General features: G+C 38.7%; 1 protein-coding gene across 1 annotated transcript; it reads right to left on the bottom strand.

Moving 5' to 3' along the window:
• Positions 1–19,016: 19,016 nt before the first annotated feature.
• LOC311295226 (uncharacterized protein) lies at positions 19,017–24,206 on the bottom strand. Its single transcript, XM_084416490.1, has 4 exons — positions 24,065–24,206; positions 23,497–23,590; positions 23,274–23,361; positions 19,017–21,357 (listed from the first exon to the last, which is right to left on the bottom strand). Exons 1-4 carry the CDS (start codon positions 24,096–24,098, stop codon positions 21,067–21,069), a joined length of 507 nt encoding a protein of 168 aa, XP_084272616.1. The 5' UTR covers positions 24,099–24,206; the 3' UTR covers positions 19,017–21,066.
• Between the last annotated feature and the right edge of the window lie 763 nt (positions 24,207–24,969).

The raw sequence follows: 24,969 nt of genomic DNA, 5'->3' as shown, positions 1-24,969 counted from the left end.
TGAATAACGTTTGTAACTTTAATAAGGATTATTATTTTTCATTTATACAGTTAAGACCATGCAGTGTTTATTTACATTATACTTTTACTTTCCTGTTCCTGAAAAACTGTTTTTTTCACTTGTATGTTTGTTCTATTGTATTTATTTGTGCTTTAGTGTTTTAATAATGAATAATTAATTATTTGCTCTTATTTTATGTGTTGCTGTTTACTTTAACAAAAATTTTAATATATATGAGTTATAGTATAGTAGAGGCTATAGTAGTTTTTGGAGTCGTACTTTATTTATTAAGGTTACATGGGTTAAAAAACAATGAAAACTATTGTCACAGTACTTTCAGTGTGTTTAGTTTTCATGGACTTTTTCATGGAGTTTGTTTTCATTCATCAACTGTGTTCCTTGTTCAGATTCCCGGCACTCTTTTGTCTTCATGGTCAACGCCATTATGAGTTTATTTGCATCAGCTGTGTGCCATTAATCATCTTGTTTGAGTCACTATTTAGGTTCTCCCTTCACAGTCTGTCATTAGACGCATTTCCATTACCCTTCAAATTACACAAATTGAAATTGAAAATTGAAAATACGCCCATTGGAAACATGTCAAATTACCAAAAACTCCCCAAAATCACAAACAAGGTTTTATGCTTGCATGGTTTTACAGGCAATTGGGAAAAGGAATATTTCACAAAACTGCAGTGGAAACAGTTTTTGCACATTTACAGGTTAGCTGACGCAGATGGCGAGGTATGTTTGTACAGAAGGCGAGACAAAAAGACTCATAAAAGACAAAAGAATTACGGGAAAACTGGATTCTAAACCACAAAGAAATGCCACAATTTATCAAGACCTTGAAGCAGGAATGAAGGAGAAACACCAATAAACACCTCATATGTGCTGCTCTCAAGTATAAGGGGCTTTCCTCGCCATTGAAGCTTGGATAACATGCCTACATCTCCTTTGATTAAAAATAATGGCTAGTGCGGTGGCTGGGATATATGTTAACCTACTAACATCTGTTGTCATGATTTTTGGAATGACTTATTGAGAGAGAGAAAGAGAGAGAAAAAAAAAACGTTTTAGTCCCATAACATTGGTTAATGGAAACGCCATTAAGTTGTAAGACTTAAGAAATTAGATAAATGCCAGGCAGTCTACTTGAGGCCCTGAGATGACAAAGTACCTCTCTGGAAATTAACATTTGAACTCCCCCTTGTGCACTACCGAGACGAAAGTCTCACCTCTGAGTCATCCTAATCTACATTTCATTCCCTCATCCCTCACTCCTTCTCCCCCATGCGAAGATCACCAAAAACTTACCCAAGAGTCTGAATAGTTTAATGTGAATGATTGTCATCGAGTATTATACATGTTTGGTATCATTTGAAATGTCTCAGTGCGACTGGTATAAATGTCTCATTTCCAAATAAGTAAAACTAAAGGTAATAAGGTTTTTAAGAGCTTATAGATAACTGGCACACAAAGGAAGGTGGTCTCTAGAATGGTCTCATACCTTCAAAAGGTGTAACCTCTGAATGTAAATTACCATTGTTAGCAGATGTTATCATGTAAAAGAGGTTCTGTCTATATAATGGAATGTAGCAGAGGGTTCGGGCCTTTCTGTACCTCAGATTGGCCCGTGAGGCTGAGAGTGAGATCTCTCAGCCTCATGTATTTCTTAATGTTGGGTTGCATCTCTTCCCTTTATTCCAGAGCATTTGATGTTTTGTATCGATTATCTTTGAATTGATTATGAAATTGGCATGATACATTAACCTGACATAATAAATTGTTACATTTGATTATTCTAACTGACTTTGACATTATTTTCATTAAAGAGTTAAAAAGAATAGTCAAACATTCGCTCACATTTAATGATGCACAGATATCATTAAAAACATTTCATTTATGGAGTCAGATGAAATAACGAGAGAATACATATTCAAATGTATTGCATTTAATCAAAAAAATACTTTGCCTCGAGAAAAGACATTAACACGATTCGCACTGGTCGGATGCCGGATTTGGACCGATCAGTGCGAGTTTAAAACCGTAATTTCACAATAGTTTTTATTGACATTTAGAAAATATTGCAAAAGTTTTGTGCAAATCTGTAATAGAAACGCGGCTATTGGTCCACCGTTATATTTAGATGTTTAGATCTGTCTGTCTGCCTTTTGGGATTTACTATTAAACTTAGTTGTTTGGAACTAGCTTCATCGTCTTCGTTTGCCTTCCTTCAACCACCTGTGACAACAATAAGCCTTTTCTATTTTATGTATTACTTTTTTTGTGGCGGGGCTTGTTGAATCACTGGCCTGACCGGCCCTGAAGAAAATAATACTTAGCGTTTAGGCTACAACTTTATCACTTTGACTAAAACGACTATAACAATTATTTAAACAGCTATACAGCTCAAATAATACACATGTTTTGTAGGTGCTTTTAGTAAATTATAAGCATTACATTTCTGCTTTTAAAACCTCAAAATGTTGGCCCTGTTCTCTATATGATTTACTATATGATTATTACTGTAAGTGCCTTACAGTAATCTCCATTTTTGAGGAAATCAGGGATGACTCAAAATTGTTGCTTTGTGTGTGTATTAATCAATGTTATACCACAAATTATGTGGACAAATGTTCTCTACTCACCATAGACAGAAACACTGAATGATTTTGATGTCAGTTTCACTCCAGTTATCTGTAGCTGATAAATTCCAGTATGTTTAGTTGTGGTGTTTGTGATGGTCAGAGATCCAGTTTGATCGTCCAGCTTCAGTCTGTCTCTGAATCTCCCATTAGTACCATCATATGTGGAGACAATCCCAGCAGCTCTGCTGATTTCAGCTATGAGGGATGTTTCAGCTCCAAATGTCCACAGTATGTCTTCATCTTTACGTATTTCAGTAACATCAGTGTTTAGAGTAACAGAATCTCCCTCCATCACTGACACTGACTTCATTTCAACAACACCAAACACATCTGCAAAACAGGTTTTGTCACAGATTAAGACTCCTGTTGATTTACCAAGCCTGAAATCAGATGTAGTTTTTAACTAAATGTAATGTAAAAATAAACATTGGAAAAGTGGATGTCATGATAATATTGTTTTGATTTAATTGATCTGGTAATAATAGCAAATGCAAATCTTCTAACTAATCTGAATCACTTATTATTCTGAAACAAAGACAATTGGCCAAAAAAAAAAAAATTATTAACTTACCAATCAGGCTCCACCAGCACAAACAGAACAAAACAAACATGTGAAACATTTTCTTCAATGGTTCAGTGAAAAGTCTGATAAAATGGTCCGCTCAAAACACACAGTGTGGTGTGTGAATCCTCCCACGGGAGAGTGTGACCCTCCTAGTTCACACGCAAATGCTCTCTGAATGCGTGTTCTGATTATATATTTAACATATAATAATATAATGTAATATAATATAATACAATGAATAATATGTAATGTAATGTTCTTCTTATTCTTATGAAGGCTTTAACTGTTTAATACTGGAAAACAATCTTTATCAGATGTAAAACATAATTTAACACTGATGCTAATAAAGTTATCTGACTGTGTTAAATACTGTATGGAAAAGTAGAATACTGGAATATTGTGTGACTATTGTTCTAGTCAACAAATTTAATGATAAAATACATCTGATGGATTTTTAAATGTTTTTAGAATCATTCAGTTGTTGCGAGTGTCAAAAACAGTCTGCCATCTCACACTGACAGTCTTACTGTGAGATGTGAGACACTAGCAGCTCAACATCTGAGTCAAACTGAAACCTTGGGTCGGTTTTTTTTAGACATGCAGTTTGATCTTTTGGGTGGACAAACATCTTGTGCAGGAAAGTGGCCATTTGTTTCATGTGGGTTTAGTTTGAAGGTGAAGGGCTTCTTTCTGTCCTGCTCTCATGAACCTCAGAGTCACAGTCTGAACAGCTTTGGGCCGCATTTACACTGCAGGTCTTGATGTTTAAATCCATTTTTTTTTTTGGATGACCAGCTTACATCTTTTAAAAGTGACCTACATTTATGCATTTACAGTATACACTTACTGAAATAACCCATGGTAGACTTACTGACCTGGAAAAGCTTAGGCTGAAAAGGAAGTAAATACAGCGTTATTTGCAATGTAACAACCAAGTCTCTTCGCCCTAAAGGCTCAAAAGACAGAAAACTTCAACATGACTCTATACTGGGTTGAGCCTACATTGCACTATTGAAAAGAGAAATGTGATCGTGGTTTGTGTCCACCTGAGTTGACATCATTCGCCACCAGGGGAATATCTGATCTGTTTGCTTATGGCAGACACAAATGCATGTATCCAATTCATATCAGATTTATTTCCATTCCACATATGAATGAGGCCTGAAACCGATCTGAGAATATCGGAAACAAAATCAAGTCGAGGTTTAAGCCAAGATTCCTGGATACAAATCACATCCGGTTTCTCTTTCATTTAATTTGAACTCCAACACATTAGCCAAAGTGCTCCTATAATGACCACGCCATGAGACTCCAAAGTTAGGCCCTCCCTAACTTTCTCCCATGTGAGCCCTTTTACACCTAAACAGGGGCGATTCCTCCTGCAGGCAGAGGACGATCGTTAGTGATGGGAGCCACCTGGCTCAAGGTATTTAATATCCTCTATATAAAATGCTTTTTAATGAATGAATGAAGTAAAAAAAAAAACATATTTTAATTAATTAGTTATGTATTAGTTTCAATTAAGTTTTTAGTGTAATCCAAATATAGAACAATTCACAAGACCAATGCGATGTGGTCAAAACAATGAATAGCACTATACCAAACTTCTAACGGATTCTTCTTCTTAAAGTCCCTGTAAAGGCAATTCTAAAAAAATAAAACAATAAATCTAAACACATTATAAATGTTAGAAATGTATTGATAAAACACATTACAAAGACTGAACTGTGAAGTACTGAATTGTGGAGTTAGACCGTTAAAGGTCCCATTGCATGAAAATTTCACTTTATGAAATTGAGTTTCCCTAGCCTGCATATGGTCCCCCAGTGGCTAGATGTTTTAATGGGTGTAAACCAAGCCCTGGGTATTTTTGAGAAAATGAAAGCTCAGACGGGCGAGTAGAAATCTTCCCCTTATGTCATCATAAGGGGAAAGGTTACCTCCCCCTTCTCTGCTTTTGCCTGCCCATGAGAAAATGAGCTGCGTGAGTGCGATATTGGTTTCGCATAAATGCATAAACTTTTATAAGTTTTATAAACTTTCGTCGGAGACATGGGATTCACTTATAATCAATTGCGTTGTTACTGGCGTGGCGAATGGGGCCGAAAGACTATGTCCCGCCTCGGCCTTCATCTTCCTGCGAGTGGGTGTGGTTTCATTGTAGCCAGTGGACACGCCCCCAGCATTTGAGAGCAGAGAATACTCATTTTTTCAAGACTTTATTTACTTGGCGGCTTTTTTTTAATCATTCAAATTTGGCTGGGTGGCTAATAACACATTTTTCTGTGGTGTGACAAACTCAGAACACATAATTTTGACTTTACAGGGACTTTAAACATTTGTAAATTAAAGGGATACTCCACTTTTTTCGGAAATAAGCTCATTTTACAACTCCCCCAGAGTTAAACAGATGAGTTTTACCGTTTTAGAATCCATTCAGCCGAACTCCGGGTCTGACGGTACCACTTTTAGCATAGCTTAGCACAGATCATTGATTCTGATTAGTCCAGTAGCATTTCTTTCAAAATGACCAAAGTGTTTCAATATTTTTCCTATTTAAACCTTGACTCTTCTGTAGTTAAACCGTGTACTAAGATCGACGGAAAATGAAAAGTTGCGATTTTATAAGCCTATATGACTAGGAACTACTCTCATTCCGGCGTAATAATCAAGGAACTGTGCGGCTGTACCATGAGTGCAGCAGGCGTAATGATATGACGCAGCGCCTGAAAATAGGTCTAATAGGTTAGACAAACTTAGTCCCGGTCACGTTGGAAGAAGTTACCGAGCTGGGGACTATTTTCAGGCGCTGCGTCATATCACTACGCCTGCTGCACCCATGGTACAGCCACATAGTTCCTTGATTATTACGCTGGAATGAGAGTAGTTCCTAGCCATATAGGCTTAGAAAATCGCAACTTTTCATTTTCCGTCGATCTTAGTACTCGGTTTAACTACAGAAGAGTCAAGTTTTAAATAGGAAAAATATTGAAACTCTTTGGTCATTTTGAAAGAAATGCTACTGGACTCATCAGAATCAATGATCTGTGCTAAGCTATGCTAAAAGTGGTACCGTCAGACCCGGAGTTCGGCTGAATGGATTCTAAAACGGTAAAACTCATCTGTTTAACTCTGGGGGAGTTGTAAAATGAGCTTATTTCCGAAAAAAGTGGAGTATCCCTTTAAATTTTAGCTCATTTTATTTTAAAGGGAAAAAGAAACCGTCTATGCGAGTGTGGTGGTTACAAAAATAAATAAATAAAAGAAAATAAATATGTGATATGTAAGATGTGAAAAGACAAGAGAATGTATTTCTTAAATGTATTGTACAGTGTGTTTATTTCTTTGGCGATTAATGTTCCCTGCTCAATCGATCGATTATTTGATTGCTTTTCCCTTGGGGAGTGTTCCCCTGCTTGAGGAGGGGGCGCGCACGCTGCTCAAACAATACACAGACTCTGATGATTGAAGGAGCAGCAGCTCCGTGTCCTGTGTTATTACAGTTTTTCTCTTTTGCTTAAACACTATAACCAAGCTTTTGAACATTTCAAAACCATAATGGCATTTATCAAAAAGCATTTATTTTGTGCTGTTTTATAAAGGCACAAAGCCATATCACGATTTCGATTTTAGTTCGTTGGCAAAATATAACGCTAGAGACCTTTATGTTGGGCTATACATTTTACATCTCATGTGTTAGGTAAAGGGAGAAGAGCGAGTTCAGCAAAAGGCGGATTCGAACTCGGTTCGAATGCGTCAAAAGCTACTTTCAAGCACCTCACGTCTTACGACCTATGCCACTGTAGATATTTAGTGGTGGGCGTATTTTTGCCAAAAAGACAATCACTTAGTGCAAATATACGCTCCTTTATCGGAAATGGAAAAAAATAAGGAATTAAATTTTTTTCTTCCACTTGGTGTAGTGGGTGGGGGGCTCTCACTGGCACCCCCAGCTGTTTGCGCCCTAGGCGACCGTCTATTTTGCCTATGCCTATAAACGGCCCTGCTGAAGAGTATGTGAGATTTGTGGATGTGAATGCTACTCCCAGCGCACTCACATCAAGAACTGTGGAAGAAGCATCAGGAATAGGTGATGAGTTAAGGAAGGTCAGACTGGCCATACAAACTGGTCGTTTTGATGAATGCAAGTCTTACGCCCACTTTGTCAATGAGTTAAGTGTGATCAGACAATTAGTTTTAAGGGGTGGGTACACGCATAGTATTACCACAGTCACTCAGAGCGAGAGCTTTAAACCTAGCTCACAAAGGACATTTGGGCATGGTAGGCACCAAACAGAACCTTCAAAGTTAAGTGTGGTGGCCTGCCATGGATAAGGATGCAGAGAGGCACGTTAAGTCATGCTATGTGTGATGAGACCTGATAAACCAGAGCCACTGAGAATGATCTACCTGAAAACCCTTTGCAGGATCTAGCCACTGACATATTAGGTCCTCTGCCAACAGGAGAGTTCATACTAGTGATAGTTGACTATTACAGCCGCTATTATGAGTATGCAATACTCAAGTCTACTGTTTGGAGGAAGTCTTCAGCCGTCATGGTCTGCCGTGCACCTTCAGATCAGATTGTGGTCCACAGTTTATGTCCACTCAGTTCCAACAATACTGTGAGATAAATTGTATTCAGCATTTAAAGTCTGCACCAAAGTGGGCACAGGCAAATGGTGAAGTGGACAGGTAGAATGCATCTATACTGAAACGCATACGGATTGCTCAGGCAGAAGGCCTAGACTGGAAAAAGGAGCTCCACAGATATGTGGCCACCTACAGAGCTATTTACCATAACACCACCGGGAATTGTCCAGCTGAACTGCTTTTCAATAGAATATCAGGGGGAAACTACCCAATTTTACCATGCCGTGGAATGACCAGGATGTAAGGGATCATGATGCAGATCAAAAAGGAAAAAACAAGCTTTACGCAGACCACCGAAGAGGGGCAAAAAGCTCACTGCTGGATATGGGAGATCATGTTCTGGTGAGGCAAGAAAAGACAGATAAACTGACAACTGCATTCAGTCAAGTCCCATACACTGTCGTGTCCAAAAAGGGAAATTCTGTGACTATTGAAGATTCAGGGGGAGCACAATATAAAAGGAACACAATGTTTGTGAAGAAATTCTTCAGCGGGAATGCAAGTGATAGTCCAGTAGAACGGCAAAGCCAAGAAGAGACAGAACCAGTCAAATCAGTGACAGAGAACACTGGGCAAATTATGTCTGATAAAATGCATACCCAGAGTATGTGGTGGCAAATGAGACCACAGAGACAAACCAGATTGCCAGAGAGATTTAAAGACTTTATTGTTGAGTGATCCTGTTGAGGAAATTGCAGGCACTGAAATGTTATGCATATACATATTTTCACTGTGTTCACATTACATTTATATTTAAAAGATGTTTAAAAACAATAAGTCCTCAGGCTACAATGGAAATGTAAGAGGAAGTTTAACATTGAAAATAAGAGGTCTATATGTTCTGAAGTTATCACTTCTGTTGGTGGAACATTGATAGGTTATATTGATTATTACAGTTGAATAAGTTTACAATGTTTACTATGCAATTTTCAAAGGCATGTTTAATTCCAAGCAAAGGGGAGATGTCATGTCTTAAAGGGACACTTCACCCATTTGCATTAAGCTTTGCATTGTTAGAAACCCAGTCATACTATTGAATGGTCATGCAACATTTTTTCATTTTCCCCCGAGACGAGAGAAATCTGTATTTACCTCTTTACACTTCCTCCTACAATGACGCAAAAATCGTCATTTTGCGTCATTGTAGGAGGAAGTGTAAGAGGGGGGGATTTCTGTTGACTACAAGCACTAGATCCACCCTTTCAAACCCGCCCATAGGGGGTTGGACCTAATGCGCTAACAGACCTATCACAGATCAGTGCGAGTGCGTTTGATTTCAACGGCAGAAACCTGCAGAAAACAGGGACGAAGAAAGCTGAGTAGTAGGGGTTACCATACTCTATTTCCCAGACATGTCCGGTGTTACAATATATTCGGTTTCAGAAATATTTGGTTCCAGTGGGTGGGGCTATCATGAATATTCATGAGATCAAATCGCGGGCGGGGCGACCAACAGGCGAGTAGCAACAGGCGAGTGGAACAGAAATTATTAGCGAGCGCCTCAGATCGCGTTTTGCTAAAATACTCCTATAACTGGTCATTGGTCACATTTTGTAAGTAATGAATCGGTTTTGTAGCATGTGTTTACCTTAACTATTACAGACCTGATCACTAAGCGTTGGAAGACAACCTACAAAAAATGCATATTTCTCCCAGATTAGTTGTTGACATTTTCTGATAGAACTGTAGGCTACGTTTCTCATGATTTAATTTGTATGTGTATGATTGCATCTTTAAATAAATATTTACAAATGTATTCTTGTGTTTTTATTCTGTCTCCCAAAGTTGTCTGCATATTATTAAAATAGCCTTTCAATTCTAGGCTTATAGCTCAAAACAACACAAGAACTTGGAGTTGCATGCTTTGAATGTTGCTTTACACTCATCTGAAAATCCTTTTAAAACACAAACCTCATACTTTAATAAAAGTTATCATGAATGTTAAGCTTCAGGTGCATTAACGGTTGTTTTCTCTAGAAATGTTTTAGAATGTTTATCAAATTAAGCAATAATAATGACTAACCATTAAACATAAAAAATAGTCCTACATCTTATCAGTTTAGTAATGTTATCATTCTTATATCATCTTTTTGTAAATAAGTGTTTTTGTAAATAAGTCAACACAAAAACATATTGGTGTAGAAGACTCAGGTAGCCTATACCAAAAATGAAGGAAATGTATAGTTATAAATGCATATTTGAATAAAAAAAATATATATACACTTTTAAGACACCATCTAAAAGTAATTTTCAGTTAATGAACGCAAGAATAAAAAAAAAAAAAAAAAAAATTTTTTACACAGAAATATGTTGAGGGAGATACTTTTTGTTTATCAAATTTAAACAGTATAGTGTTTAGGATATTTAGTTTACTTTATGTATATTGTATTATATTATTAGCATGGTATATGCTCTTCTTTAAATTACTTTTTTAATTATATGCCTATGATCAACCACACCTGAGAAAGTTCTTTTGTGACTTGAATATCTGTTCAATTCTTTAATGAACACAGCTCTGGCCAATAAAAAAATTACATTCATTATAGTTAGTGAAGCATTCAACATCCAATTATCTATGGAGATGTGTTAAAAGAATAACGAGACTCATTCACAATTCATATAAATAAGCCTACCCATCTTTGTTGGATTTGTCATTTTGGCTGTCAATATGGAAAAGCAAATGTTTCAAACCTTGTACGAATTAAAAAAATCTGGAAAGGTTCCCCATGCCATTTCTAAAAATGAAAAATATGTCCTTCTTAGAAGGGCACAGAACTTCACAATCAAGGGTGAGAAAAGTCACACTTAGTGATTTCTCTGACAGTTTCTTCATTACCAAAACTTTCAACTACTTTCAGATGAGGTTTTATACTATATACGGAAAAGAGGAGAGGGTGTACTGGCCAAAGTTTTGGACTCAGCAGAGGAGGCCAAACGGGTATTTCATGAGTTCCACAGCAGTCCAATTGGTGCACACTGTGGTGTTCAGAAGACAACTGATGCCATTAGTAAAAGGTTTTATTGGCCTGCCATGACCATTGATATTAAAACCTGGGTGAGTGCAATTAACTGACATTCATGTCTTAATACTTTCCTAGCTCTATCAAAAATTAAACCATTTTAACAAAAATGTTTTAGGTTATGCACTGTGCAGCATGCCAGAAAAAGCAAGCTGAAATTAAGGACAAAGCTGAATATACCCCTATTGAGGTAAGTTGTGTGTTTGTTTAATGAAGAATATTCTCACTTTAAGAAAGTATTTTTTTTTTTTTTTTTGTCAGGTGGCTGAGCCATGGGACATTGTTGGCATGGATTTAGTGGGAAAGCTCACACCAACTAAAGAGGACTACCAGTGCATTTGTGTAATGGTAGACTATTTCACAAAGTGGTGTGAGGCTTTCCCACTAAAGACTAAGAGTGCTGAGGAGGTAACAGCCTGCATTGTTAAGCTATTTTACAAATTTGGTGCCCCAAAAAGGCTTTTGACTGATCAAGGCAAAGAATTTGTGAACAAGGTTAGAGAATTACGCCTTTAAAATTTGAATAATTGGAAAAATATGAATAATTAAAGTCTTGTGTTGGTTCGTCTAGATCAATATGGGTGTCTGCCAAGTCCTTGGCATTAAAAGAAGTTTATGTGCCCCATACCATCCGCAGACCAATGGACTGGTTGAAAAATTAAATGGCACAATTCAGAGGTATGTAAGTGACCATTCAACTGATAAAACAATACATGAATGGCAGATGAAGAATGTATCTGCTCTTGTCTGTTCATTGTATATTTACTCATTTATCAGGTACATTTAATTGAAATGCCTAAGTCTCACACTCACTATAGGTGATTAACTGTAAGACTTGTATTTCAGGTCTTTGAGCAAGCTTGTGGGAAAACGTCCAGACACATGGGCAGATTATTTGGAGGCTGCAATGTTCGGTCTCCGAACTAAAAAACAAATAACCACCAAATTCTCGCCCTAGAATTTTTAATGTTTGGCCGTGAGGCAAGGTATCCTTGTGAGGTGCCAGACAATTATGAGGTAAGCACAATGCATCTAAATTATTTTTTAAAAAGCAATCAAACCTGCAATTGCCAATCAAATAAAATTTCTTTATATAGATCAACGAAAGTGTGGAGGACATTGTGGCAGAGGAATGTATCACAGAATGCATTACAAGGCAGGACAGCATTTTTAAAACTGTGCAGGACAACATTACAAATGTGCAAGGTAAAGTTAAAAAAAGGAAATTGGAGAAAGGAATGGCCATTGATATTCAGGTTGGAGACAGGGTCCTGCGGCAGAACATCAGAAGCAAGCAGAGAAAGGGGGGCAAGCTGGACCCAGATTATTTGGGTCCATCCACTGTTACAAACGTGGAGGGCAAATCCATTGATGTGGAGGATGATGAAGGGAAACAAATTCCCAAAATCAATATTGACCATTTAATTCATTTTTTGGAAGATCCTCCTCCAAAAGTTCAGAAGTTTTGCCCTCCTGCTACTGTGCCTTCAGTCCCTCACGTTCCTCCCCAGTCCCCTGTTCTACAAGCACCTCTCAAATTCATGCCTTTCCTCCACCCTGTTACCCTGCCCTATACACACCTTTCCCTGCAGCATGGTATCACTACCTCTCAATGTGCCTTTTCCCATGCCCCTCCCTCATGTCGTGATGCATCCTGGAACACAGTGTTCTGTTCTTTTTAATCCAATACCTGCTGGCCCACCATCTTCAAAATCCATTTCTGCTGCCTGCCTTGACCCCCAGCCTACCTCCAGTCCTGCCACCCAGTCTCCACTTCTACCTGGCCTTGCACCTCATCCTACCTCCAGTCCTGCCACCCAGTCTCCACTTCTACCTGGCCTTGCACCTCATCCTACCTCCAGTCCTGTCACCCAGTCGGACGTACAGCATTCCCCTCAAATATCTTGTTCTTCAGGTATGTGTTGTACGTGTTTTCCTTCAAAATTTATATCTCCTACATGTAAATTACATTTGTTGAAGATTTTCTTCCATCTCTCTGTAGTGTTACAAGACATATGGGCAAAGAAAATGGGTGGGAAACTTTGCAGTAAAGTTGGCCCGTACAAGGTCTTTACCTGGGATTTGGAACGCCTCAAACCTGGGGTAAAACTTGAAAGTGAGGTTTGTGCTGCAGTTAACATGATTGATACAATTTACTGTAGTTCACTTTCATTTCGCTTTTAGAATAGACCATATTCTGTAGTCATACAGTTATACCTTGCAAGTCTGTCATCCTTCCTTTTCACCACAGGTCATTAATGCGTACCTGACCTGCCTTGTGAGGAATTATTCAGGCAGGGCATTTGTCCTGGATTCCTTTCAAGCCACCAATATTTGGAAGAGGAAGGCCAGTTTGATGAAAAGGGTAAAAAAAACAAAATCCTGATGCCATACAAGTAACTCATGTTCTCAGATAATTTGGTAATCTGTTATTGGAATGCCACATTTATACCTGTTTGCTGTAGATGGATCTAGAGACATATGATGTGCTGGTGGGGTCTGTTAACGAGTCTAACCACTGGACACTCCTGGTTTGTTCTTTTTTTTTTTTTTTTTTTTTTCATGACCCCATCTTGACAGATGATATATCCCAAAGAAAGGATAATTTTGTATGTAAACTCCCTTGGTGAAAGCCGAGCCAAACTGCTTCACTGCAGAAAGGTTGTAAGGTAAGGACAAATGTATGAAGATACTCAAAATGTTGATCTTCATTTTTATTAATCTTCTTTTCTTCTACCCAAGTGAATTTATGGCCAGCAAAGGCACTCCAACCACAAAGTGGCAATGTCAAACATTACCACACAACATCCAAAGGGATGGGAATTCATGTGGTGTATTTGTCTGCAAGGTACATAATTGATATATATATATATATATATATATATATATATATATATATATATATATATATATTGATTTTGCTTTGTCAATGCTCTTTGTAGTTTGCTGAAGCAGTTCTAAATGGGGGCAGCTTGGAGTTTCCATGCACTGACGCAGATGTTGCTCTGATGCGGCAAAACATAGGCCTGTGTGTGCTACAGCAAACTGGTGTTTTTTTTTTTTTTAAACCCAAGTTATACAGGATATTGCTTGGTGATATGCATCATTACACAAATACCTTGATGCTTTTGTTTCCACAGAAGACCTGTCTGACCTATGCTTGTCATGTGGGGACAAATATCCTTACACACAGGACAACATTGACTCTTGGGTATTTTAATCTGTTCTTTATTTTTTTCTAACTTTGCTCGTTTAATTTTTCATAATGTCTGTCACTGTCTCTTTCAGATTGAATGTGACAGTTACAATGGCTGGTAACATTGGATATGTGTGAATCGGCCAAACAAGAAACAGGTTTTCCTTTGCCCTGCATGCCAAAGCCCTTAATTTGGTACTCCCATCCACAGCATGATTTCAACGACCGTCAGAAATTTGACTGTGCCAAATAAAAAATGAATCAATTTTCTAGCATTTTTTCTTTTTTTTATTACAGTTTAGTGCACTTACTTTTGGATTGTTACATTGTTTTGAATTATGCCTTAAAACATAAGTGGCCTCTTCCTTGTTTCTTTTCCTGAGTACTGTTCAATGCACACAGAGCATGCCTTCAAGAAACATCTCACAGACTCCTGAAAACATTTAACCACAAGTTCCTATATATGTGAAAATGCTAATAGCTGAGTTTCAATTTAGAGCTACATTCATGGAGCAAATTCTAACCCATGAGTTAGTAGCCTAATTATTTGGTGAACAAACTTGGCTGTTATTATTACATAATGAGGTCAGAAAAGGGAAATATTACTACAGTAGAAAATGGAAATAATTCTCACTTAATTTGACAACATTCTAAAACATTGCAAGAGAAAACAACTGTTCATCCAACTTAAGTTTAAAATTTATGATAGCCTTCGAAGTACGAGGATGGTATATCAAAATGATTTTTAGTTGAGTGTAAAGCAACATTCAAAACATGCATCTTCAAGTTCCAAGTGTTGTCTTGAGCAATCAGCCTATAATTTTTAATAAAGACTATTCGAATATGCAGACAATTTCGTTTGACAGAATAAAAACAAGAATATATATTTTCAATATTTATTTAAAGATGCAATCATACACATTTGAAAAGCTTTTTTTAAGTCATTCTTGAGAAAATTGAGAAATATGCATTTTATTGTAGGTGTGTTGTCTTCCAAGGCGTCCTAGTGATCAGGTCTGTAATAGTTAAGGTAAACACATGCTACAAAACCGATTCATTAACATGTAAATGTTAAATGTGACCACTGACCAGTTATAGGAGTATTTTAGCAAAACGCGATCTGAGGCGCTCGCTAATAATTTCTGTTCCACTCGCCTGTTGCTACTCGCCTGTTGGTCGCCCCGCCCGCGATTTAATCTCATGAATATTCATGATAGCCCCACCCCCTGGAACCAAATATTTCAGAAACCGAATATATTGTAACACCGGCCGTCGAGATCGACAAAAATGTCCGGGATTCAGCTTTTGCTTTCTGCGGTCGCCATCCATTGTTTACATGCACACCTTTTGTTTCAATCTAACTGAATTCACCCCGATTGGTGAATCTGAATGTAATGTTTACATGAATGCTAAACAAGTGATCGGTTGATTTGCGTTTTAACATTGCTAAGAAAATACCCGCACCTCCGTGAGAGATAGCCCATAAGACCGGTGCATCTCACAGGCGCGCTCATCAGTAATCACAGTAATACAGGGAGCAGGAGGCTAGCGCCGCGGGAGAAAGACGCGAGGCCGGTGGCGTGATCGGTTGAAAGACGCGAGGCCGGTGGCGTGATCGGTTGATGTGTGTTTTACCATTGCTAAGAAAATACCTGCTCCTCCGTGCGAGATACGAGAACAGTGCCTCACAGGTGTCGGTCGTCAGTAATCACGCCACCGGCCTCGCGCCATTCTCCCGCGCCCCTCAGCCTCGTCCTGCTCGCCACAGTAAACATGATGAATGGCGACTGTAGAACGCAAAAGCCGAATCCCGGACATTTTGGGCAAACTCGTCACGGAGACTCACTCGTAGCCTAGCCTTCTTCTTCTTCTTTTTCGTTTTTATTGGCAGCTCGCTTCTCAGATAGAGTAGCCTAGCCTTGCCTTGATGTTTTTGTTTTCAACTGCGCTGTCTTACCGGTAGGCGTGGCTTGGGAGTGGACTCGTAGAGCAGCGAAGCAAGTGCATTCTGGGAGTTGTTGTCTTTCATCCACATAAGCCAAAAATACATTTTCTGGCTTTTCTCAGTCTAGAAAGCTCCAAATTCAAAAATAATTTCACATTTCTTCTACATAAATGACCCACTTTCAATACACATTCATGTCTCCACGGGTGAAATGACCCTTTAAGCGTAATGCGTGTATCGTCATTACACGGAGTGGAGACAGAAAAACTGAGTAAAGACACAAGTTGAGTTGACGATAAATCTGTCTGCATTCTAATTTAATTCTATGTCTTTAGCTGGAAAGCAAAGGCACAACACATCCATCATAAAAGTGCTCCACATGGCTTAGGTGGGTTAAAGCTGCATTCAGTAACTTCAGGATTTCTTCGCTGTATTCTCGCTTTTTGCTCGCAGGTTTCTCTCTAGAGCTCCCCCACAGCTTCGGAATAGATATTTGACAACACTGTTGTAAAAACTCGTTGGCTATTCTCAGACACCAGAGGCTAGCAGATCAACGACATCAAAGCAGATGGGATATTCTTTAAAACGTCTTCTTCATTCAGGTTTGAACAGCGTGAGGGAGCGCAATAATGACGGCATTTAAGCAGAGTTAAGGTAAGGTTCAGTTAAGGTAAAAAAAGTTACTTAGTTCACCTTTAATAAAGGCCTTCTGAAGCAAAGCCAACAGGTGCACACTAAGGACATCTTGTGGTCAAAAGGTGGAAAAGCTGACTTTGCATCTACCCAGACTTTATATATACAGTGAGGAAAATAAGTATTTGAACACCCTGCTATTTTGCAAGTTCTCCCACTTGGAAATCCTGGAGGGGTCTGAAATTGTCATCGTAGGTGCATGTCCACTCTCTCACATGATCTAAAAAAAAAAAAAAATCCAGAAATCACAATATATGATTTTTTAACTATTTATTTGTATGATACAGCTGCAAATAAGTGTTTGAACACATGTCTATCAGCTAGAATTCTGACCCTCAAAGACCTGTTAGTCTGCCTTTAAAATGTCCACCTCCACTCCATTTATTATCCTAAATTAGATGCACCTGTTTGAGGTCGTTAGCTGCATAAAGACACCTGTCCACCCCATACAATCAGTAAGAATCCAACTACTAACATGGCCAAGACCAAAGAGCTGTCCAAAGACACTAGACACTTGGGTGCTCGAGCACCTGCCCCTTTGCCCCTTGGTGCCCAAAGTGCCCTTTTGTCAAGGCAAAATTTCCTCTCCTTTTTTTGTAATTAAAGGCCCTTTTGTGGATGCCTGCCCAACCTAACTATTAGTAAAATTAATAAATAATAATTTAGCCGTAAATGAAATGATCCACATGATGACCTTTCACCTGACGAACTCATCCAGAACGATTCCTCACGCTGCACGCACATTCTTTAATTTCGCGCGGCTACGCGCACTACCAGAAGATATCTTAAAATCTGCGGCTGCTGGTAAGTGGCGTTTCATTTTCAGCGAAGTGATTTTGATGTTTGTTTACTTATTATTATTATTTTACAAGGACGACGTGAAGAGAGCATGCAGAGATGTTGTTTATATTGCAGTGTGTAGGCTGTAGAAGTAACTGTTTTCCTGAATGCCATCAAGATTAAAACCGAGACTGATTTCATAACAGGTCAATAAACAAATAGTTAAAATTAAGTCACTTACATTTTAGACGCAATGACTGTTTTTGTTCTGTTTCAGCAGCGAAAATAGTTCCAAACAAATATCACCGCACAACCATCGCGCATCTCACAGCAACACTTGTTGCATTACTGAATGATTCAGCATTTTGAACGAATCGGTTGAGTCAAAGATTCAATTACCCATTCACAAACTGCCTCATTCTGAATAAATCAGCCGATTGAACGAATCGTTTGAATGAATGACTCAATGACTCGCTCATTAAAACGGTCGCCTGCCGCCTCCTACTGGCGGTTTAGTTTCATAAAGTATCATCTTTTCAACATTCCTTATTTTTGTATATTCAAAAATATTTAAAATAATCTAATTTAATACAGTTATAATTTTTCAATGTAAATTATTTAATGTGATTGGTAACTATAATATAATAACTATAATATATTGATCAAATTTAAGAATTTGAAATGAAAGTTGGAGCATACATTTAATAAAATTAGGGGAAAGATGCCCTTTATAAAAGATACAAAAAATTAGAGATTTCAAACAGTGATGTAATGAAACATTGACAATTTAAGTTTGAAGGGAGAAAAGCCTCTGTTTAGGCTATTAAGGAAATGTAATTTTGCCAAAAGAAGAACTTTTATTTTATATAAATGTTAATTTTAAATCAGCCTACTTCAGTGTGATATGTTACCATACTATCATGCTTAACACTAAGAATTTGAATAATTGTAATGTGATGATCAGATGCAGATATCTAAATCAAAGAATATGGGCGGTTTGCGGGTGGATTATTTATTTTTAACAGTGGATTCGGGTGACTCAAAGTGCACCAGATTAATGAATTTATCTTTAAAATGTACAAAATTTTCTTACGGGGGGGCATGCCCCCGGACCCCCCTAGAGGTACCAAGCTCCACCCACAAAAATGATGTGGGAAACACATTAGGCTATATGATGATCTACAAAGAAATACACATTTTATTATCTTATTATTAAAATACATTATTAGGATTTTACCACCTCCGCCTCATTTTAAGCCAGGAAAAACACAGCCCCATTTAAAGCCTTGTTCCATGTGCCCCCCTTTTATACTTTGAGCACCTGCCCCTCCAGAGGTCTCTGCACGGCCCTGCTGAAAACTACATCGGCGATGACCGATAGCCAATGAGAGAGCAAGATACAGGACAGCGTGGAGTTCGGGGAGGAGTTATAGACCACAATATCAGTATTTTAATAGATATATTTACAATTATATCAAACAGAAACAAAGCACAAATATTTGCTTGACCAGGGGCCTGTTTCAGAAAGGAGGTTAAGTGAAAACTCTGAGTATGTTAACCCTGAAATGAGGGAAACTCTGAGTTTTCTGTTTCAGAATGGGAGGTATGTTAAACCTGAGAAAGCAGAGTAAGTCAAGCCTGTTTCAGAAAGAGAGGTAACTTATACTCAGAGTCAGTTACCATGGTAACTTACTCTGTGAACCTAACCTGGTCGGAAGCAGGTTTTCTTCGGTAAACATAGTTTCTTTCGGTCTCCTCCCCTTTTTTAAAGAGGAAGTGGTGTTTAAACACCTCATTCATTCTTTCAGTACATTTTTATTAATAAAATTAATCTTTTATTAATAAATAAAATATTGCTTTTTTTAAAAAAAATAAGATGAAGTCTATATAACTCCTTAACTGGCAACTGAAAACACAGATTAGAGTTACATAATGTAGTTCTAAACAAATTCTACAGAGTTAAACTGTGGCATTTACTGAAAATCACTGAAATGTGTTCATCTGTGCACCAGAAGTTGATGGACCCTCCTCCAGCTGTTCTTCCACACTCTGGGGGCGCGGGGAGAGATAAGAATACCCATTTATACTTAGATTTAAACTTAGGTTCTATAGGCTACTCCACATAAAAATGTGAAAAAAATGTGAATGTGTAGATTGTTTGATGTGTAGACACATAATATTAACATTAGGCCTCTCTGTGGCAGCAGAAACTCTTCATCCCCATGTGATGAGCATTTGGTTGACTACACTGTATAACACTATTTGTCATCATTTCTGGTGTATTGAGTAGGCGACTTACAACTGCCTGGGGTTCTGTTGGGACTGGAGGCTCCAAAAGACAGATATTACCATCAGAATCTATTGGGACCAACAAAAATCCTAACCCAAAGTAAAATAAATGGAAATATCAAAAATAGCCTATATAAAAAAATAACACATATGTAAACCTAGGCCCTTGGATCTTTGGGACTGGCTCTGAAGTCCCTCCAGGAATTCCCTCAGCCACAAATGCTGCTGCACTGCTAGACACTGGATGCTTTAGTTATTTAATATGTCACATGTTTGTAAAGTCAGGTAGCCTACACCCATACAAGCCTTACTTGACTGAACTTATTTTTATATTAAAATTTCAGCTGCTGCCATGTTCTTCTAATACCTGCAGGATTGCACCTACATGGAAATTAAAATTAGGTTGAATAACACACTGTTCTTCCAGTTTCACTTCTGATATTATAACAGTTGGGTAAGTTACTTGTATTACTAACTACAAATGACATCTTCAACAGTGTAATTAGATTAATGTAATAATGACTAACTTTAGAAATTATTGGTCTACTTATTGCTAATTACTAAATCCAATATCAGCCTCAACCACTTGAACAATACAAGGAGAGACAAGAAACAGCACTTTTAAATGGAGCTGACCTCCGCCCCAACCTCCGACTTTCACGGCAGTCCATCCAGTCCTTGATTGCTGCAGTGAAGCCTGAATGCGACCATGGGTGGGAAAAGGATGTTGAGGTGCTGGTTTTCCTCTACTGGCTGGCCCATGCAGCATCATACTGGGTAGTGTCACTCGCCTTTGACATCCCGAAGTCTACTGTGCATGACATTGTGCACAGAATGAGCAAGGCAGTCATCGGCATTTTAAGGCAGCTCATCGTTTTCCCCAGCGCAGATGACCTGGAGGTGGTGGGAGCAGGTTTTGCTCAGCTGGCAGGGTCTCCAGCTTTCAGGGTAGTAGCTGGGGCAATAGATGGCTGTCACATCCGCATCAAACCACCAGCAAGTGATGTGCAGTGCTATTTCAACAGGAAGCTGTTTAATTCTGTACAGCTGCAGGCCATCACTGACCACCAGGGGAGGTTCCTTGACATTTTTGTCGGGTATCCTGGGTCGGTACACGATGCCAGGGTGCTGAAGAACAGCCCTGTGTACACTGGCCGCCTGTTTCCACCTGCAGGAAAATGCATCCTTGGAGATGGTGGGTATCCTTGCCTGAGTGCGCCCATCTGCCTCATGACGCCATACAGACAGCCTGTACAGAATGCTGTACAGGCTCGCTACAATAGGAAGCATTCTCGTGCACGGAACATCGTCGAGAGGGCCTTCGGGATGCTGAAAACGCGCTGGCGTTCCATTTTTTTCAAGGCACTGGAAGTCAGCCCTGCTTTTGTGCCAGATGTTGTTGCATGCTGCACGGTGCTCCACAACCTCGGTCTTCTAAATGGGGACATAGTTGATCCAGAAGTTGAGGAGCGCAGGAGAGCACGTGCGGGACCATTTAGCTGCAGCGGTGTCTGCACCAGGCAACTGTGTGCCTGCTCTTCATGAGCATGATTACCTGTAAGACACTTAACACAGGTTAAAATCAGTTCTTGTTCTTAGATTGACAGTGTTCCAGCTTGTCTGTTAGTTATTATGTAAATAGTTAGGTGTGTGTGTGTGGGCACAGCCCACAGGTTGCTGTGATGCGTACAGTGCAGTAGTAGTAGTTAGAGAGGTGCATGGCTATCTGCGTGCATCCCTCTGTCTTACAGCTCACTGCCGCTGGACAAAGCCTCTCCATCACCAAGACTCCTGTCGGGCCTCCTCGCGGCTGCACATGGTAACTGGGGTTATTGCAGACCCAGGCTAATCGACAGGGGATCTTGGAGCTACAGTGGTCCCTAGAGGTGACACCCACCAACCACTGGCACACTTAGGCTATATGTGAATTTGTATACCAAATCTTTAAAATTATAACTACATATCACATACTTGAGCTTAATTACAAATTATTTACTTCAAATCCAAATCCAAAATTACCCAAGGTGTAAAGTCCTCATCTTGGCTATCCGCCACACTGGCGGGTGAATGTTCATACCAAAATATGAAATATTCTCTAATTTTGATCAATATATAGATTTTTTTTATTATAGGCTACATTTCAAATTTTGCTCTGGACAATTTTTTATTTTGTATTCAACATAATACCTTATTATCTCAATTAAATGTACTGAAATGAATGTATATGTGACAAAAAAAAGGCTGTTTATTATTTTGGCCGGTAAAAAATATGCTTGGCTGGTGGATTTTTTCATCTACCAGTCCCCGTGGCAGGTGAGCCAAAAAGTTAATTTCGGACCCTGCCTACAAATGAGATTGCTTGTGTCAAAGTCCCTTTAGATCGTTAAGAAACCTGTGAAAATTACCTTACTGAAGCTGCTGAAGTTCATTTTCTTTCCTCATCATGACACTATAAAAAAAATGTTTTAATAATTTTCCTTTTGGTGGTGCTTTAAGCTCTATTATACTACTTTATGCCAAAGTTGTGATTTTGTTTTAAGCTTTGTATTCTGTATCCATTTAAAAGTGATATACACAAAAAATAAAACAAATACACTTTAACAGTGTCTGGAGTGTGTGGGTATTTCTCTACAGTGAGGCACTTGTTTCAAAAACCATCTGGAATCTGTTACAAAACACACACACAAAACACCTAAAAAATATTAATTACTCAATGCCACATATTAAGCACTTTACAACTGACAATCTAGCTACTGTAAATCCCTGGGAATTAAGTGTTTTGTAATAAAACTAGCAAAAACAGCATGACACTGTGAACTTACTAACAAATAAATGAAAAGAGAGTGTGTACCATTTGATTCCTTTATTATTTTTTTGCAATTATTTCTAACAGCTGAAGAAATCTTTCCTTTCTCTCTCTCTCACTTCTCGGTCTCTTCGTTCCTCTCTTTCTCTGGCCTCCTGTTCTAGTCTCTTCTCATGCTCTCGTTGCTCTCTTTTTCTTTCCTCCTTTTCCTCCATCTCTTGCCATCGCCTCTCCTCCCTTTCAATGGCATCTCTTTCTCTTTCAGCTTCCCTCTCCTCCATCTCTCGAATCACCTCCTCAAAATCTTTCCTTTTCCTCCCTACTCTTTCACGCTCTGACCTCACTGAGGATGGAGAGGTAACAGCAACATCTGGGCCAGATGAGGCAATAAGGGTGGGTGGTGTGATGGAGGGTCTGCCCCCTATTGCCTCATCCATGGCAGAATACCATTTCCAGGATGCTGCTGTTACCCCCCCATCCTCAGTGCTCACCCCAGTCTGTGGACATTTCAGATCCTACACATATTTGAAAACAGAATATCAAGACAGTCAATTACATTGTAAAACATATGATTTGTTAAATGATTGCATTACAGGGCCAAACATGAGCATGATTCAATCATGACAGAATTCTCATTTTAGGGTGAACTACAATAATAATAATAAAAAATCTTACTTTGTATTTTTGTTTAAGGTTCTCCCATTTCTTTTTAATCTGAAGAGCAGACATTTTGCCCTCTAGCCTCTGCTCTGTTATAAAAACTCTGCAATAAATGCACAGAAATCAAGCATAAAAAGAATGCAGTAAGAGCCTGAGTAGAAATGTTTACATACAACTAACTTACCATCGAATCTACACTTGAATAAATTAACATATTACATTTGTCTTGTATACTTACTCAAAACCTTTAATTGCAGCGTTTCTTTTTCCAGTGAAGAGGGCTTCATTAGCCACTCTCCACTCAATGAGAACACGTGTGTGTTCATCAGCCCCTGCAAAATCAACACAAATGATCCATGGTCAATCTATTCATACTGTTAACCAGTGTAACTTTACCTCAGCTTTTCCATGTAGTGCTAACATTTATTAATGTTACATGGAAAAGCTGAGGTAACATAAAGTTACACTTGTTAACAGTAGCTTGCTATGTAACCAACAAATACTTCATAATATCAACACTGGTAAAGGAGAAATAAAATAGTTTTAATTTACTGTAGTTTTGTAACCATCTCATTAAACTGCTAAACAACGAACGTCTTTGTTTAAAGAAAACAGTGTTAGCTAGCTGATTAACATTTGCTCGGACTATTCCGTAATAATAATGATAAAACTATATTTTTTTCTGAATTGGCTGGAAAAGAACACCCTCAATTTACATTATTTAAACTTTTAACAAGTCAATCGTTTACTTAAATGATGTTAAAATAATACGATTTAACCACAAATAAGTTTTATAATGTACTTACACTTGAATACAGCCGCGTCTCCGCTTTCCGCCATTTTCAAATATAACGACAACTCCTCTTCTTCTTCTTCTTTGGATTTTAACGGCAGCTTGCATCCTTGACGTTGCACGACAACTCCTCCCCAGGGGAGACGTATCCAGCTGCAGACCCGCAGCACCATAGATATCATATAAAGGCTAGATGTCTTAAAGTCCCACTCCGATCATATTTTGAACTATTTTTAAACATTCTCAGTGGTCTTTAAATGATGATTATGCCGTTTTTAGCCAAAATCACAAAACCTGTGCCGTTTTCTGGGACTTTGCTTCAGCAGAGCGGCAGTAGCTCATTAGCAATTCGCCTCTGCGTTGTGGGGGGAGCCGTTGACACGGAGACGACCCTCCCCCTCGTTCACACCGCCGCCGACTTGAGCTTCCGAGAAAACGGAGGAGAAGCTGATCATCGCCGTTGCTGGGTTTCCTATCATTATCGGATTAATTGCAGTTTAACCATCAGAGTGAAAGTTTATCATTTGCATGTGTTTTTAAGTCCTGCCAGTATAACAGGGCGCGCTTGACAGAGCATATAAGAACGCAGAGAGATAGCAGAGAGAGAGAGAGAGAGAGAGCCTCGGCCGCGCGCGCGCACTCACTATTAATAATATTAAATAATAAAGTGACCAAAACGGTTATACAAATGCTGTCATTATAAAAGGTTTCTAGTGTCAATGTATTGCTTATTTATTTTGTTTACTTTTCATGGTGTGGCACTTCTCTTCTCCCATGATCGAACATAGAATGCTCTGCTACGTCAGAGCGGCCAAAGCGTCAACAAGCTTCCTCGTACTTTTTGACAAGCGTCCTTGACAGGGCGGCCAGAGCTTCTTTGCCGCTCAAGTCGGCGGCGGTGTGAACGTACAGTTAGCA

Source organism: Rutilus rutilus (genome assembly GCF_951802725.1).
Source record: "Rutilus rutilus genome assembly, chromosome: 8".
In the NCBI taxonomy this organism is placed as follows: Eukaryota; Metazoa; Chordata; class Actinopteri; order Cypriniformes; family Leuciscidae; genus Rutilus; species Rutilus rutilus.
This window is presented reverse-complemented; position numbering and strand designations above follow the sequence as displayed.